General features: G+C 35.1%; 2 protein-coding genes across 3 annotated transcripts; one reads left to right on the top strand and one right to left on the bottom strand.

The window, feature by feature from the left end:
- Positions 1 to 4279: 4279 nt before the first annotated feature.
- On the bottom strand, positions 4280 to 6488 carry LOC132725080 (riboflavin transporter 2-like). The gene is made up of 2 exons (XM_060710080.1): positions 5258 to 6488; positions 4280 to 4760 (listed from the first exon to the last, which is right to left on the bottom strand). Exons 1-2 carry the CDS (start codon positions 6410 to 6412, stop codon positions 4563 to 4565), a joined length of 1353 nt encoding a protein of 450 aa, XP_060566063.1. The 5' UTR covers positions 6413 to 6488; the 3' UTR covers positions 4280 to 4562.
- Positions 6489 to 9172: 2684 nt separating this feature from the next.
- Positions 9173 to 18823, top strand: LOC132725079 (uncharacterized). Of its 2 annotated transcripts, none has more exons than XM_060710078.1 (6): positions 9173 to 9736; positions 12308 to 12463; positions 12851 to 14704; positions 16386 to 16469; positions 17134 to 17333; positions 17821 to 18823. In XM_060710078.1, the coding sequence occupies exons 2-6, from the start codon at positions 12337 to 12339 to the stop codon at positions 18235 to 18237; spliced, it is 2682 nt and encodes an 893-aa protein (XP_060566061.1). In that variant the 5' UTR covers positions 9173 to 9736; positions 12308 to 12336; the 3' UTR covers positions 18238 to 18823. The 2 variants fall into 2 exon arrangements, with proteins under 2 accessions (XP_060566061.1, XP_060566062.1); XM_060710079.1 differs by lacking the exon at positions 9173 to 9736 and adding an exon at positions 9747 to 10050.
- The last annotated feature ends 237 nt before the right edge of the window (positions 18824 to 19060 follow it).

Here is a 19060-nt window from a genome sequence, read left to right as displayed (position 1 = left end):
GGGTCTGAAAATATTTTTTTCGGGATTTATGTTCAATTTGATATAGATCTAGACCAGTAACTTATGCGCAAATTTTTAGATCTTTCGCTCAGTCCTTTTTTCCTAAATAATTTAAATAATTGTGTAAAATGACCCAAATTGAAAAGCGTTGCATATCTTTCTGTTAAAGTGCTCCAGCTCATCTATGTAAGAAATTCAAATTTTATGTTTTAAGGCTTTTGGATCTCAATGAAGTTCCTTTATAATGAATTTCTTACAGAGAACACCTGGGGCACTTCAAACGGTAAAATGTAAAATATTGTAAGAAATATAACCAAAATTATATTGAAAATTGTATTTTCTGCGATTACTTTGTAAAAAACGGAGCGAGCGCCTGGTCTGACACTTTGCATTAAAGTGCTTAGTCAAGACCTCCATCAAATGGTACCTAAAACTAAAAAAAAAATCAAATCCAATCATGTCAAAAAATCCCTTTGACACTTACAGGGTATTTAATTACAATTTTCGTTCATTCAAACATGTCAAAAATAGATGGGGATTTCAACGCTTTAAGATTTTAAGCAAATTTATTAAGCACATATTTCATTATCAAACAAGTGTACTTTATAAAGCACATACATAATTATCAAACACTATTCTTTACATAGCATATATTTCATTATCACACACGTGTACTTTATAAAGTACATATTTCATTATCGAACACATGTACTTTATAAAACATATATATTTCATTATCACACACGTGTACTTTATAAAGCATATATTTCATTATCACACACGTGTACATTATTATATTGCATACCTATAAAGCACATATTTCATTATCAAACAAGCGTACTTTATAAAGCAAATTTATAAAGCACATATTTCATTATTAAACAAGTGTACTTTATAAAGCACATACATAATTATCAAACACGTGTTCTTTATATAGCATATATTTCATAATCAAACACATGTACTTTATAAGGCACATATAAAATTATCAAACAGTGCACTTTTATACAGTACATATACAAATATTAAATATGTGCACTTTTATATATTTAATGTATTATTTATATCAGTATTATTTCATGTTTAATGCAAATAATATTGAATTGAATTTAATTATATAGCATTTATTTGTATATATAATTATTGAACACGTGCACTTTTACACAGCACATAATTCATTATCAAACAGGTACACTTTTGTGTAGCACATACTTGTATATAATTATCAAACACAGCACTTTTATACAACACATATATAATTATCAAACACTGTTACACAGAATTTACATGTATATTATCAGATCTATTCTATCACGGGTCTCCTATTGTGTTCTATATTGTGTATAACCAGTACACATTCCTGTCTATCAAAATTACACCCTCTATCAGATCCTACATAGATTTCACGAATCAAATTACTCTAAAATTACAAAAAAACACAGACTTTTACAATGCAATAAAACATGTTCGTAAAAATTCGAAATGTATAAAAAATAAATGAAAAGAAAATAATTTAATAAGTAAAAATAATGTTTTTACAACATAATATAGCTTTTCCAACAAAATGAAATGAAATGCACACAATATGAATACAAAATAAAAACTTTCTATACTTGCAACAGATTGGAATCAAGTGACATAAAGTCAACAATAACCAATAAAACTGGTGAAGTTGTAAAACCAACGAAAAATCAGTCTTAATATAGTGAGAACACAAGAAAGAATAGAATGATTTCACATTTTCATTATTTCCGCAAAATCGTTTTCCTTTAAAACATTTCGGTCACGTGATTCTAAGCGGTTATCGGCAATGTGTGCGCCAAATACGGTTGAGAAGCTTTCAACTATACCAATAACCATTTCCGGCGCTAAATTACAATTTTATTAGTTTTTCTCTACGTTGGTTAACATGTTTTGTTTTTTTTAACTATTATAAAATTGTCATATGAATGAATATATATGTATCAGTATTACATACTCAATAATTGAGATAAGAAACTTGATAACAGAAATAATGAAACATTTGTCTGCCCGAGGATATAAATTGTGAACACATTGAAAATTAATGTACTTGCCTTCACATTACAAAAAAATATCATGAATAGTCATAAGAGACAAAAATGACAAATATAAAATTTTAATAGTCTATATGTGTTTTATTTATTTCGTAGACTGTGCCATCATATCTATGTATTCAATACCGAGGTTTAATACATGTAGACTTTGGTAAATAATTTGAAAAAAAAAGATAAGCACCTGAAAATTTCAAAAATATATACTCAACACAAAAAGTTTAGCCAGTACACAAAGATGATAGGACTGATGTATCGAAGCTGTAAAGAAATAAACAAGAAAACATTTTTCGAAATCAGTAAAGTATCTTCTTTAATTTCATCCACATCAAAACAAAATTCAATCAATTGCAAGAAGTTAATCGTCATTCGCGTCATCTAGGGGTCGAAAGCGAAATTCTAGAGGATGTCAGTAGCGGGTGTGTCCTCCTGCTTTGTTGATGACTGCCAAACAGCGCCTCCTCATGCTGTTGATCAGCCGTCTGATGACTTGGAGTGGAATGTTCAACCATTCCTCATGTAACGCTCGTTCCAGATCCCTCAGGTTGTTGACGTCATTACGTTGACGTACCTTGCGGCCAAGATGGTCCCAGAGGTGCTCTATTGGAGATAAATCCGGGGATCTGGCCGGCCAGTCGAGCACCCGGACGTTGTTTTGCCTCAAGAAGTCCCGTGTTACCCGAGCGGTGTGTGGCCTGGCGTTATCATGCTGCAGGACGTCAGCGTTGCCCTGACGTAGATATGGCAAAACCACTGGCCCAATGATATTGTCACGGTATCCAATAGCATTAAGGTTACCGTTGATTGTTACCAGCTGTGTAGTCCCCGAGTATGATATACCGGTAACACCCCATACCATCACGCTACCGCCTCCATACCGATCTCGCTGTACAATGTTTGAGACGTCAAAACGTTCGCCTTTTCGCCTCCATATCCGAAGTCTTCCGTCAGCTGCCTGCAGATTGAATCTCGATTCATCGGTGAACACCACCCTTGCCCATTGCTGTCTTGTCCAAGCGAGGTATTGCCGGGCCCAGTTTAAACGCGCGCGGCGATGACGTTGCGTTAACGGTACTCCAACCAACGGACGTCTGGACCGTAATGCTGCAGCTCTGAGACGGTTACGAACGGTACCCAACGAAATTCTAGTTCCTGTTGCAGTATGTAAGCGGTTAAACAGTTCAGTGCTAGTCAAAAAACGATTACGTCGCGACGACGTCACCAGGTACCTGTCTTCACGTTGCGTTGTTTTCTTTGGTCTTCCAGAACGCGGTCTATCTTTAACATTGTTTGTTTGTCTGTACCTGGACTGGAGACGGTAAATTATCCGCTCATGCACATGAAAATGGAGTGCGACGTGGTTAACGGTTGATCCACCGTTGAGCATACCGATAGCTATAAGCCTATTGTTTAACGTCATGCCAAGGCGACGTCCCATGACAAAGTTTTAATTTTTTTCTTTAAGAATTCAGGTTTGTATACGAAAACACGTGTTGTACCACTAGTAAAATTAAACTTAGTGACACGGGACTGTGCAAACATGTGGTGCACGTGCATTTTGACGTCTTCGTGAAAAGCGTGCACATTTCAAGAGTACACGATAAAATCAACAAATATTGAATAGCTCAGGCGTTCAGCATGATTACACATGCTAGTATAAATTGCTACTTAATAGCGTGTAGTACATATCACATTATCAAAATACTGACTAAACTTTTTGTTTTGAGTATATATAACAAATGAAATATTCATCTTTCAACAATTTAGCTAGAAAATTACCATAACAGTGTCAGAGTGTCCATGTGACTTGAAATTCACTAGAACAGGAATGTAAAATAACTGAAGCAAAATGGTCCCTTGTAACAATTAAAGTGACAAATCCAGCGCTATGCTTTCTTATAGTTATACTTTGATACATCTTTTTTAAAAAGCCAAATAAAACTTCATTTCACTAAGTAAAAAGTTCTAAAGATTAAGAATATATAAAACAACATCATTATCAAATATCGCATACATGTCTCATAACTTGAAGTGTTAAAGAAAAAATATGAACGTAAAATGCATCACTGTCCATGTATAAAGCATCAATCATAACTAAAATTATGATTTTTTTTATATATATCAATTGACATATCAGTTCTTTTAATGATGTTACATATTATCACCGGCATTGGAGTACGTTGTATCTGTCGCATGCCTATAGAAATAAGATGCCGCGCAGGTAGACTAGATAATGAACTAGCCGTCTTTAAAGAGTTTTTGAGTGATAAGAATGTTATAATGCAATGTCATGACCAGATGCACTTTAAATAATCTAGATAATAAATAACATTTAATTTCATTAAACTATCACAATTCTGTATAAAAAAGTATGAGCAATCAGTTATTTTAGATCACTAACCAGATCATATTAAATTTGTATTGTTGAAACCAAATGTATAAGAACACGACTAAAATGGACGCTAAGAAAGCTTAAAATTAAGCTTCTGGTCACGTGCATGGATATTTCTGTTGGAATAAAGTATACACGTTCACCACTACAAACATTATAGCGGCTCCAATTGCTGAACCCAGTTGAGTGATAGCGCCGCACCATAGTAAACCTTTCCTTCCTTCAAACCTGAATAGTGTTGCTATGGAAACTTTAGTAAAGGTCAAGGTTAGGTACACTACGACGTAAGCAAATACCTGAAAATATAGGTCATAGAAAAAGTTAAGCACTGGTTAGAAAATATATTGTAAAATTATTTAATATACTAATAAAACTGGAGAAGCGATATCAAGCAGTCTCAAATAGTGCTCGATTGAGTGTATTAGGAGTGATAATTTGTTACTTTTTGACTTGGGTTTCGCACCAACACAGTATAGGTCAGGTGGTGATTTTCAAGCTTTACAGATGCCCCTCTGTTGCGCTATTTCAGGCACAAATGGGCCCCGGAGTAGAGCCACAGACTTTCTGTACGCTAAATAGTCGCTAAAGATAGAATCCGAAGACGCTAACGTGGCTCGAACCTACAGCAGTTACAAGCAAGTCGTTTGACGACCTTACCCACTCGACCAAAGACGTCCTTTACTTTTTGACTCTATAGATTTCTGTTCTGAAAACAATATAACATGTAAATTTATCGGTACATAATTGTAATCAAGTATACACATAAACTTCTGTAAGAATGTAAAGTACCTACCACTAAAATGCCACCAGCGCTAGATTCAACAAGTACCGGGGTCGGGCTGCCAGCAGCTAGTACCATAATGTATGCAGACACCAAAGTGCCGACGAGAGAGATCAATCCTATAATTCCGGCAGATCCGACGGGGAGGAAGAATGCAACGAAACACGCTACTGGATTGGCTATGTTTGACAGTGTTACAGCTAGATGATAGGGTTCAGAACCATATGGTAGACATGCGTACGACTGGACGGACGGTAAAATACCATTAGTTAAAGCATTCACCCATGCTATCAAAAATAGAAAGTATAAATAGTCTATGAAAGACATTTTCTTTGTTAAATTTCCATCAACTCCATGTTTTCCTTTAAAATCAATATCTTCTTCACCTGTAGAATCAACAAATTTCTGGGTGCTTGATGCGGTCGTGCTTACGTCAAGCTCATAGGAATTCTTCTTGTTGCTGTCGACGTGTTCAGTTTTGCAATATTGCAAATAATTAAGCATTAGAAATGCTATACCACATGTCAGCATCATTGCAAATATAAACAGAAAGAAATCTTTCACGGGAAATTTGGAGGGCAAGTAAACGGCTTGCACGGAAAACTCGGTAGTGTTGGACGTTGTGTTGACTGAACTAATATTGTGGCATTCAACCTGCCCTACTCCTTGGCCAAGAGCAACTAAACTTGGCACAAGACCGCTAAATCCTTCTCCGATGTAATATGAAGTCATATACCCTGCTTTGAACGTGTTCATGAATGGTAGAAAAACCACAGAAGATGTACAGTCAACCAGTGACAAGAAAAACATGAGAATAAGTAAAGCTGTACTGTGCTCCGTACCACCTACCACCGACGTTTCCATCCAAAAGAACGCAAGAAGCAACGATGCTGTTGCTCCTACGAACACCATTAAAAACACAACGGGTTTCTCATACGACTTCCCAGGTTTCAGGACACTCAAAACTGTGTAAGCTATAGGTCCGATATTAGCGATCTGTATCACCACTGTCATATACGAGGGTAGATTCCAGCCCTCAGGCAGACGATCTACAAGGATAGGTAACTCCACCCATATTCCGTTGATAGCGATCCACGATCCCATTCCAAATAGAACGATTATGATACAGACTAAAAGCTTCACTTCGGAACAACATTTTGCCTCCATATCTGTCACTGCGTTGCTCAAAATGAATTCTCAATAGTGTCTACACAGCGTCTGAGTTACCCAGTTACGTTGGTCGCTAAGCTGTAAAGCAACTAAATATAAAGAAAAGAAACATTTATTAACACTAGCATTAAAAAGCAAAACGTGTGAATGTATGTAGAAATGTAGTAATAAAGATGTTAATTTACTACTATAACCTACAAGATTTAGAAAGGTTACCGATGCAATAAGCATGTTGCAATATGTATCGTTATTATACGGTTAATAAAAAATGATGAAATAAAACATAGCTTCAAAGATCGTGAGATTGGTTTTATGAGCGTGCAGTTAAATTATAATAAATAAATATTGCTTATATAACACTGCAATGCAATAGCCTTAAAGTACCTTATACTTTCTAGACAAAAAAAACAAACATCTGTATTATGTAAATGTCACGTGCACCTAGTATAACTATAGGTATATTTCTTATAAATGATAAACAAAATCAGAAGCAGAGTCTTTAGATGGCCACCACTTTATCAATCCTGCTCTGAACAACAGAATGACATTGATAGAGTGCGCCTTTCATAAATTATATCCATATAGATACCGGTTTAAACCAGACAAAGGCGTAATATCAAACGTTTGGACACCAAATGAATATGATACAGTTTAAAAATCGCATGTAACAAATGCAGCACTTAATACTCGATATTTTATTATTAGATAGCGCTCTAGCTAATGTTGACTATACGAACATTTTTATTAGCACATGAAAGGTTTTATGATTGTAAATTTTACAGTCAATGTTTTCAATGTAAGTGTTTTGCAAAATTTGATTTAAAGTATTAATGTAGTTTTCTGTCAACAAATTTTGTCTAAAAATTCGAACTTATGGAACGTAAGCAGCGACAATAATTTGCCCGAGTCCAAAGTATGGACACAGGCACGAGTATCTGACCTGGGAAGAAAAAAATATGACCAAATTGATAAAAAACACAACCTGTGTTCATCTTAAATGTGTCAAAAACCAAAAATTAATTGTAAAATATGAGCCCCCTTAAAAATATACTATAAGTTACTCACGGTAAGGGGTTGTGAGTGGTTCCACTTAATGTACTAAGTATCATTATTTAGTAAATTCATCAGATTTTGACCCGTACTCGGCTGACGAACATGTGTTAGTTTATGTTTACGTACCGCAATTTTGCCTACCAGGGATTTTTAGCACGAATCAGGAGTTTCCGGCCTTCTCTTAACTTATAGTATATTTTTAAGGGGGCTCATATTTCACATTTTTTTGGTTTTTGACATATTTAAGATAAACACAGGGTTTTTTTACCAATCTGGCCATATTTGTTTCTTCCCAGGTCCGATACTCGTGCCTGTGAGTATGGAGTGCTAGGATGACCAGATTATGAACTTCTATCTGATTAATTTTAGCATGTTGATACAAAACCTCTGACATAATTAATGGGCAGTTCCTAGCTTAAAGCTTATACGTCTTTTTATGCCCCCCAGGGAGGCATAATATGATCGCACCGTCTGTGCGTCCGTCCGTCTGTGCGTCCCCACTTAATTCGTGTCCGGACTGTAACTTTGTCATACATTGAGGGATTTTGAAATAACTTGGCACAAATGTCTACCACATCAAGACGATGTGTCGCGTCCAAGAACCACGTCCCTACCTCAAAGGTCAAGGTCAAACTATCATTTTGAAGTTACACATTGTCGCATTAGAGTAAATAGGTACACTCATTCGTGTCCGACCTGTAACTTTGTCATGCATTGGATGATTTTAAAATAACTAGGCATAAATGTCTACCACATTAATACGATGTGTCGCGTCCAAGAATTACGTCTCTACCTCAAAGGTCAAGGTCACACTATCATTTTGAAGTTTCTCATTATGGCAATTAGAGGAAATAGGTACACACATTTGTGTCCGGACTGTAACTTTGTCATGCATTGAATGATTTTAAAATAACTAAGCATAAATGTCTACCACGTCAAGGAAATGTGTCGCGGCTAAGGCTCATGTCCGTCTGTCCGTGTGTCCCCACTTACACAACAATCATGTCCAGACTGTCACGCATTGAGGGATTTTGAAATAACTTGGCACAAATTTCTATATCATAACAACCTTTTGTCGCGTCCAGGAACCACGTCCCTTCTTCAAATGTCAATGTCACGCTTATATTTTGAAGGTTCGTGCTATCAAGAGCAATATTCAGCAATTAGTTACTTTCATTCTCTTTTCTTTTCATAATACCTGCATGCTTAAGAAACCTTTTCAGAGGCATTCGTCACTTGGATGACAGCTCTTGTTTCAAATCAGCTTTAAAGTGATAATGTATAAATGTATGTGCTGGCAGAGACTTTTAATTATAACAGAATGTAATAACATAAAGCTCCATGGTGCTGGGATTAACAAATATTCAATTAATTTTGATTTAAGGCATTTAGAGAACCCTCTCCCTGCAGCTAAGCAACTCCTGTTTCAAAAACTGTGTCAATTATTATAATTTTAAATTCACAAATTCAATGTCTCAGACTCTGTAATGGAGAATCCTATTTTCCAATTAACATAACTTTACAGAAAAAAACAACTTAGCGGACCCGGGCCGGTTCCAAAATGGTAATGCTAAGTAATACCAGATGAAAAGCAACAGACCTACATGTATATATATACAGTATGCTACAAATGAATTCAATTCAATTTCAATAAAATAGTTTTAATTTGAAAGTTTAAGGTAAAAACAAATAACTTACAGTATGAATAACTTCTTTTAAGATATATCTAAGACTACTTCAATATCTCAAATCTATTGAAAAGTAACTCCACAAGTACACGTACATTATGTATATAAAGTAATTGTGAAGGTTAAACACGTGAACTATGGGTATGAGGTTATGTAAGAATCGCTGTTTTTTTTCTCTGTATCTCCGTAAAATGAGACGTAACGCAATCAGCAAAAACAATATATTTGAATCGAATGGTAAACTTGGAGATCATGAACTTGCAATATGATTCGAAGTTAACTTTAACTTCCTATTAACTATCGATAGGATTAAACTGCTGTGACTTTGTTTACGTGAACACCGCATAGAAAACTACAAGGTCGCTTCTATCAAGGGAAATATTGCATCATACATTAATTCTCATTGAAACGCATTGACAACACTTATAAGGAAGCTTAATTACTTCAAATGAACTTTTTATTTGAAATTTAACAGTAGGAAATCAATGAATTGGCAATCTGACAAATGTCTTTAAAAAAATTGCAAACGTCACAACACATTATTATTACGTTACCGTGAAGCAACTTCCGTATAAACAAGGTGACTGAATTTCGGACAAAATTTACACACATATTCTTTATTTCCTTCAATGTCTTTGCATAAAAAGTCTCCCTTTAAGAATATATTTTAGAACTAAAATGTATTTATTCGTCAAAATATTTCAAAGTAATTCAACGCACTTTCGAGGCAAAAAAAACGTCGAATTCTCTAATATCAGCATGTACATTTTTGCACTCGGCACAAACGGAATCTTTCCATCTGTTTGAAAATCTGTGCTAAATTATTCATTATCATTTTAACTTGTCAGGTTTCTTATAGTTACATTATGTTGTTTGACTTTAATGAGAAGTAAAGTAAGTGCATCTGGGTAAAGGACCAACTTGACCCTTTAACAGTTTAAGCTTAACAATCACTTAATATGAAATTAGGCAAAGCCTATGAACGGGGAAGTCGTTAAAAATTCCTTTCATTCTTTCCGTTTTAAAGGTGTCATTCGGTATTACATGCACCGCTTCCGTTTTCACTCGGAATACTCGACGATTATCTTTTATCCGAAAAGTTGAGATTTGTTCCGTTATCGGAATACCCCGCCTTTTATCATTGAGTTACATTGTAAATGGCGGCGCCCGACTAGAACTGACACTGAAAATTTCATTGATAGGTATAGAATTCTATATATTTTTTAATTGTTTTTTATTTGATTTTCTTTTAAATATACACGTGTAGTCTATAGCCGGGCAAGCCAAAGCCCGGACCCGCTTCGCGGGCCCGGTCTTTGACTTCCCCGTATTATTTCTGATCTCGCGACCCTACAAAAGTAAAAGTGAAGTAGACTTGTCAAAGAGGCATCTACATCTTTACATTTACATCATACTGCTTCAAAATCGTAAACGATTACACTAAGCTGGCACGTTGTCTGGGAATAGCTGTCAAAAACAAATGTGTTAAGTGCAAATTTATAGGTATAAAATAATAAGTTTAAAAAGAACTACAAGACTGCGGTAAAAGCAAAGCTGAATTAGAACAGGTAAAAAGGATACAGCTGACATTGAGATAATTTTGGACGGGTGATGTCTTTGTCCAACAGTTTGACAGTATGAAAAAAAGTTTGTAAAATGGGTCAAACTGTTCACGTTGAATTAATTAGTATATATACGGTTCACTTCCTTTTCGTTAGTACATTATATACAAGTTTTACTTCTGAAATAATACATACTCATAGGTGTCTAATCCTGTAGATTGCCCATCTTAGTCCTACTCCTAGGGTCATCTTGGCTAGGGGTTCAACACAGTAATATTTAATGTGTCATGGTGATATTGAAAGAGTGGCAATATGTTTTGAAATGAGTATTAAATAAATGACTGCTCTTTTTTTATAGTCATGTAGAAAATATTTGGTCTGTTTATAGGAAATGCACTGAGGTCTACAAGCCCAAAAACCATAAACAGTGATAAAATTTGTTGTTGTTTTTCCACAGATCAGCTGGGTCTCTTCAAAGCAGAAAAAATGCAAAGACAATTGATGATTATACCTCAGAAATAAATCCAAAATCATATTTTTATTCTTAGCCCGATTTGCATGAAAAGCGTTGCAACGCCTTTCAATTTTAAGTCTTATGTTACAATTGACAGATGAATGATTTTGGAAAAACGGAATGATAGAATGAGTTGTAATTTGCACACAAGGTATAAGTCTAGAATCATCAAATGAAGTGCTAATCTCAAAAATTATTTCCAGTCTTGTCTTGTCAAGAAAACCTCAGTGGAGTCCCTTTAATCTGTATTGCCATTTAAAAATACTGTGTACAAAAAAGAGATATGAAACATAGATAACTTTAGTAATACCTACAGATTGTAAATTTTTCATTTACAAAAAAAAAAACACATGATTCTTATAAACTTGTAATTGGTAATACAATGTATGAAGGTTGCAAATCCTTTGGAGAAGGCAAGTCATTTAAACAAAATCCAGGGATTGACTTGGAAAAAAAATGTGGTTTTAAACTATTGTCTGTTAGTTAAGTACTGTAGATTTTAAATGTGTCACAATTGACAATGATCAAGTCTGTCTTATCTAGATGATTGTATTTTACTCCCACATATATCTAGATTATACAGACTACAATCTAATGATGACAGTTTACAACTTTACTTCTTATGTCATACTTCCAGTCAAATATTTGAGACAATAAAAAATCATTGTAAGCTTCAATGCCAAGTTAGTTTAAGGACTGAGCTGACCCTGATTCTTGTATCTGTACTACAAAGACAATTAGCCACTTAGATATGCAATGGACAGCTTACTTCAGAGGCAAAGGTGGCATTATTGGAGAATTTTTTTCAATTGAATGATAAGCCTTTTAAGCTACAAGTATATGCAATCCACAAAGGGGAGCATAGACAATTTGATGAAAAAATAGAGCTTAGCCTAATGTTTTGTAGATAAAGGTGAAAAGACCCTAAGGAGATAAAATGTCTGAAACCCATTCTAAGATCTGTTAATTTAGAAAAAAGCACAGTTACTAGATTAATCATGATTTTATTGTTTATTTGTACAGAATGATTGTTTCAGTTAATAGATTATCATGATTTTATTGTTTATTTGTATAGAATGGTTGTGTGATAGTTGGGACTGCAAAATGGCTACTGACTACCTTACCTGCGGTCAGTGTCTGAGAGAGTTTCCTCTGCAATGTATCACTTTGTTTATACAGCATAAGAAACTGGACTGTGATGATGACACTGATATACAAAACCAAGATCCAGGTATGTGCTGTCCTGTTTCGGCGCCTTGTGACCTAAATTGTGTTGGTGCACCATAAAAAAACAACAAAACAACAACAACAAAAATATAAATATATATGACAAGGTTGATTCACAGTAATCATCAGCATGCCACAATAATTTTAATGATCAATACTTAACATATTAAATGTCTTTATTTCTTAAAATTTAATGAATGAACCGCCTTTCTGTCAATAGTTTCAGAGAATTTAATGATTTTCTTTGTCTAAAAACAATTTATGTCTATCACATATACTTTAAAATAATGAAGCCATTAACTGAATACTGTTTTAAAGATGATTTTTAAATAATATTATAAAACTGCAGAATATATTTTATGGTACAGTTCACACAATTTTTATTTTGCAGAACTGAAGTGTAATTATTGCCCGCAGGGTTTTATGACGGCATGGGCTTTACTTGTGCACGCTCAACTCACACACAATCTCAAAATCTTCCTGGAAAAGGCTTCAAAATCTCTACTCAGTCAAGTAAAATTATCATCAATTTCAAATCAAGGTGACTTTAGTCCAAATACTCTGTCTGCTTCAAGTGTCTCCACAAGTGTTGTAGATAACATTGATAGTACCACAATATCTCCTGTAAAGTATATAGAAAACTCAGGGACCAGTCTTTCACCAGAAAAGAATAAAACAGAGGGCCAGTCTACAGTGAGAAATGTTTCACAGCCTGTACTCCCATATTCTAGTCCTGCACAAGGTAAAATGGGCTCAAATATCATAGTGACAAGAAATATTGTAACTGGCTCAAAAGTTGTAGGAGAAAAATCTGAACTTAACCTTGGTGAAGTGAACTCTGAAAAGGTCAACCCTAGTGTTCCTGTAGTTGCAAACACTCAAATAAGCTCAGGGCAGAAGTTTAGTCTTTATCCACTGAACCAGTCCAGTGTCTCTTTACTACCAAAATTAGGTGTTGTACCAGTCAGTGTAACATCTGGTCAGATACAGAGTGGAAACTTTAAAATGTTGCCAGCAGTAATTGGTAGAACGCTAAATCAGACATCATCCGAATCTTTAGTCCACACAACACCAAGTACATTTATGACAATTTTAAAACAAGAGGTATCACCAAGAAATAGTGTAGTTGCTGTTAAGAAACCAGTTTCAGATTGTCAGCAGATGAACTGTAATGAAAGCGCCACTATCTTACTACCAGCTTTGCCTACTGTAGCGTCTGCTTCTCCGCCATCATCAACCAGAATATCTAAACTAGTGACTGACTCAAGCCCAGTTGATATTTGTAAGCCAGTAAAACCAGCTAATAACCAACCACTGGAAAATCAAATGAATGCCAAAGTCAATCTGATTTCTCAGTTTGATTCAGTAAGTGACCGTCCTCAAAATATAAATGAAAAAGAAAGCAGAGACAGTACCTATATGGAAACTGTAGAGGAGGAAACTTCTGCCCCGGAGTGCTGTAACAGCCAGGGATGTGGCGTGACTGTCATACCAGGTTCTCATGAGAATTTACAGGAGTGCTGTAATGCTGTGTTGCCAAAGAAACGAAAGAGGCACATGGAGCAGAAACACATGCCTTTCTCATGGAGTTCTAGTCGCTATGCAAGGAGAAAAATGCTATTCAGGTCAATGTCTTCCAGTGCAGCGAGATCAACAGCATCTCAATCAGTGCCACAATCTACTGCTGGGACTATTTTCATAGATTTAGAGCCAGATTCCTCCAATAGTGGAGAAAAACAAGCAGATGGTCAAGAAGGTACTGCTTTTAAAGTGACACAGTCTGCCAGTCCAGGTGTAAGAATTCTTGGGTCAAATAATGCGACAATTCCAACCACTGGGGTACCAGTCAGCCAGAATAAACCTCATTCATTGATACTCAAACCTGGTGCTGTGTATTCTATACCATTCACATACACTATTCCAACTTCAAAGTCTGCTTCATCAACTATCTTTCCTTTTTCAAAAGGAGCAATGTCATTGGCTAAGCCTTTGACACAGGCTGGATCCAGTGCTACAGCAGCTGATGCACCAGGCTTGTCAATTATCACAACTGAGGATGAGAACCAGTCACATACTACAGGTACTCATGTAGTGGTTTCCGGCCTAGACAGAAGAGTGGAAGGTCAGACAATTCAGAATATCGGAGGTAAGAGGGGATCAAGCTCTAAACCATTCCAGTGTGACAAGTGTACCATGGCATTTAACCAGAGAATACATTTGAAGAAGCATATGAGTAAACACACAGGTATGTCATTATTCCTTACACAAAACAGACATGCTAGAATGGTTCTATTTTTACCAGCGGCAAGGTCAAATTTCTCTGTGACCATTGATATTGAGTCCATTGGTCATTTGTCTGTCACAGCTGATTTTTGTGGAATAAGTACTGTAGTCGTTTTATCGGGGAAAAATTGGAAATAGCTGATTAGTTATCCAAAAAAGCCTGTTAGGAGGTTGACTGCTCCTCAAAAACTACTGGTGCAATTTCATCCAAACTTTACAGGAATGATCCAAGTCTAGTTGTGCATATCATTGGCATATCATGGTTCAATGATATTTTCTTTTATTTTTGAATCAATTTCTGCACTCTGGCCTTTGTATCTTAACAATTTAGACACATCTGCACATTGTCATTCATTTGAAATGCTGAAATATGACCTTGACCCCAAAATTCACTAGACAGTTCTGCATTATGACAAAGCTCAATTGTACAGAACAAAAAAAAAATCTACTGTTAAATTAATGCGGTGGCATAGCATTTGTTATCTTGTTTTGGTTCTTTGATTTTGTCAGAGTTATGGCCCTTTAATGAATTTATTTTTAAAATTTGTCCGGACTACTCCTCTAATGCAATTTCAATGAAACTACAGAATTGATCTGTAGCTCAAATACTTATGCATAATACACAGGTTTTCATGTTACCGTATAAGTGGTTTTTTCTGCGGTGACTTTATTTCTGCGTTTTCTGCGGTCAGTTTCGGCACCGTAGAAATAAAAACCGCAGAATATTTCTCTTACCCTCTACGATATGTATCCTACATTATGGCCTGCTACGTCTAAAGTAATAACGACTAACCGATTATAACGGTTAGCGGGTTTTCAAGTTGTCGGCTGAGTATGTATTTTGTGTTTGTAAGGATGTACTTATTGTCAATGATGCTAATTTAAGAGTAAAGATATTTCAAAACATCCCAACCCTTATACTGCTACATAATCGTTATATAATTTAATTGTAATCTGATTTACGGTAAATTTCTATCAATTTTATTAAATTCAAGATACTAACGGGGTATATTTTTCACACGTCATTTCACGCTGATCAAAGATGTATACCTTTCTATTGTTGTGCATTATGTTTGTTTGCAAGCAAACAATATAATTGCTTTTAATTACTATACAGTTTTGCGGTGACGACGATAAACAAATGCGAACGTGTACATGCAAATATAATAGATAGGGTAATGTGACTTAGACTTTGATAAGACGAGTCGCAGAATTTAAATCACGTTTTGTCACGAATGTGCCGCAGAAATAAAGTCCGCAGAAATAAAAACATGCCAAAATTTAGAAAAACCGCAGAATTTGGAGCCCGCAGAAAAAACCACTTATACGGTATATGATTTTTGGCCAAGTTATGGCCCTTAAAATAAATTGCATTTTGCCCTACTCTGTTAATAATTTTTTTGTCGCCTGCTACTAAGTAGTTGCAATATTCAATTGGCTATCATGAGGCGACACATGTGATCACTGATCACTCTTGTTTTTCAAACTTTGATATACTGCTTAATTACTATAAATATAAACAAGTCTATGTTAACATGAAGTATAATGTTAATTGATAAAAATATAATTAATTTTTATGTTCAATGTAAGAATACTATGGGATTTATATGTACAATTATTGAAATTATTATATCTTATGGCAGGTATAAAACCATATAAATGTGGGGAGTGCAATTATTCAACTGTGGAGAGATCTCATCTTAAAGTGCATATCCGTATACACACTGGTAAGTTATGTTACCTTTTAGCATATCTGTATACACACTGGTAAGTTATGTTAACTTTTAGCATATCTGCATACACACTGGTAAGTTATGTTAACTTTTAGCATATCCTTATACACACTGGTAAGTTATGTTAACTTTTAGCATATCCGTATACACACTGGTAAGTTATGTTAACTTTTAGCATATCCATATACACACTGGTAAGTTATGTTACCTTTTAGCATATTCGTTTACACACTGGTAAGTTATGTTAACTTTTAGCATATCTGTATACACACTGGTAAGTTATGTTAACTTTTAGCATATCTGTATACACACTGGTAAGTTATGTTAACTTTTAGCATATTCGTTTACACACTGGTAAGTTATGTTAACTTTTAGCATATCTGTATACACACTGGTAAGTTATGTTAACTTTTAGCATATCTGTATACACACTGGCAACTTAAGTTAGCTTCTATTTTTTGTGATAAAGACCTTTACATTTGACTAATTTACATGCATATTATGATACATTGGTACGTTTTCTTTAAGAACAAGTATTTTTCATACTCCTAACTGCTATGTTTACGTATGATATCCCTCTAGGGACATTATTTTGGTGTGTGTAAAAACAGAACTGTTTTGACCTAAATATAAATTCTGTTTAATTGTATTTTGTCAGGTGAAAAACCATTTAAATGTACCTACTGTGAGTATGCGACTGCTCAGAATAGTACACTTAAAATACACCTGAAACGTCATCATGGCGGCAAAATGTTCCAGTGCCAGTCCTGTGAGAAACAGTTCACTCAAGAGGAGCAACTCAAGGGACATGAGTGGGAACATGCTTCATCAGGAGCAGCTACTTCCCCTGAACAGAAGGTATACAATAAACTTCTAAAAAAATATATATACACCGTGATTATCCTGAGAATTTGGGTGATTTATCTCAACCAAAATAAAAGGTTGCTGTACTGTAAACTCTCTTACACAGGTACAAGTTGGCAGCATTTTCTCTGAATTCATTGTCTATTAAAAAATTATTATGACAACCATGTTTAATACGTAGTATAGTAGTATATTCTGAATTACTGATTTTTTTCTTCATAATTCTGGTTCTGGGTTTTTACAAGTGCTGCACTTTTATTTTGATTTTTGTATGAAGCTAAAAGCTTATAGGCACACTCAATAAACTTGTAGGTACACTCAATAAGATAATAGGCACACTCAATAAGCTTACAGACAAGCTCAATAAGCTTGTAGGCACACTCAATAAGCTTAAAGGCACACTCAATATGCTTATGGTCACACTTTCCAATATTATTTGCCATCTAAGATATCATTGAAAGTATTGCTTGAATTATTTCAGTCCCCGGATGTCAAATCAGAGGTAAAGGGAACTAGTCAGATGTCTGTAGTACCTTCAGCATCCCAGACAATCACTCCAGCATTGTCAGCCCCATCAGAAACTGTGGCAGCAAGCCCAAAGCAATCGACCAACAACTCTCCACCTCAGACAAGCTTACAGTTGTCATCAGTCAAACATACTACATTGGAAAACATTCAACAGCTCCAAAAACAATCTTCGGCACAAACCAACAGTCAAAATCTTCCTAACAAATCAGCAGCTCAGATTGTCAGCCCTATGTTGTCAACAACAGGAAGTGGAGGTACAAGCTCTCCAGAAAAGGAGGTTTTGGTTTCTCAGCCAGCCAATCAGCTTCAAGAATCAAGTCACATGGACAATCATTCTGAAGAATCAGACAATCCAGTGAAAGAAGCTTAATAATGAGAGATTAGAGAAATAAACTATGTTGGATTCAGTCAATATTAATTAGGGAAAACATAATTACAATATCTTGTCAGTGGTAAGCTTGACATTTTTCTTTCAAACTCATGTATACTGTCACCTTAGTGCAGTAATGGGTTAACATCCTACTACCAGTAACTTATATAAGGAGTTAACCTGTTAGTCCACTAAGATAACAATATATTAATAAATATATATGCATTACATTATACATCATTACAAGAACTTATGAAAGCAAATTGGGTCTATCTTGATAATAAAAAAATTAAAATGCCTATTTTGATAATATGTGTGCCAGTATTTGTGTGGTTGGGGTTATCTTAAGCTAAAAGTGCTTGTATTTATTTTGCTCGGATGTTTTTGTTAAGTTGTTAATTGTAATTTATATATTTAATTTCTGTGATAATTTGGCAATGATTATATATAATGAGCCGCATCACAACAAAACCAACATAGATCGTTTGCGACCAGCATGGATCCAGACCAGCCTGGGCATCCGCGCAGTCTGATCAAGATCCATGCTGTTCGCTTACCAACCCTTTTACAAGTAGAGAAACTGATAGCAAACAGCATGGATCCTGATCAGACTGCCTGAATGTGCAGGCTGGTCTCGATCCATGCTGGTCACAAACGCACTATGTTGGTTTTGTCGTGACCTGGCTCAATTATAATTTTAGTGATATGAGATCAGATATATACATGTATATATATATATATATAGTTGATATTATATATTTAACCTTTATTGTACATTTGATGTAGCTTGTTACAAGTTATTGTCAGAATTATTGGCTTGTTT

The sequence above is a fragment of the Ruditapes philippinarum genome, unplaced genomic scaffold, assembly GCF_026571515.1.
Source record: "Ruditapes philippinarum isolate M1 unplaced genomic scaffold, ASM2657151v2 ctg640_1_1_1_1, whole genome shotgun sequence".
NCBI lineage: Eukaryota > Metazoa > Mollusca > Bivalvia > Venerida > Veneridae > Ruditapes > Ruditapes philippinarum.
Note: the sequence above shows the minus strand (reverse complement) of the source record. Positions and strands in the feature narration are given on the sequence as shown.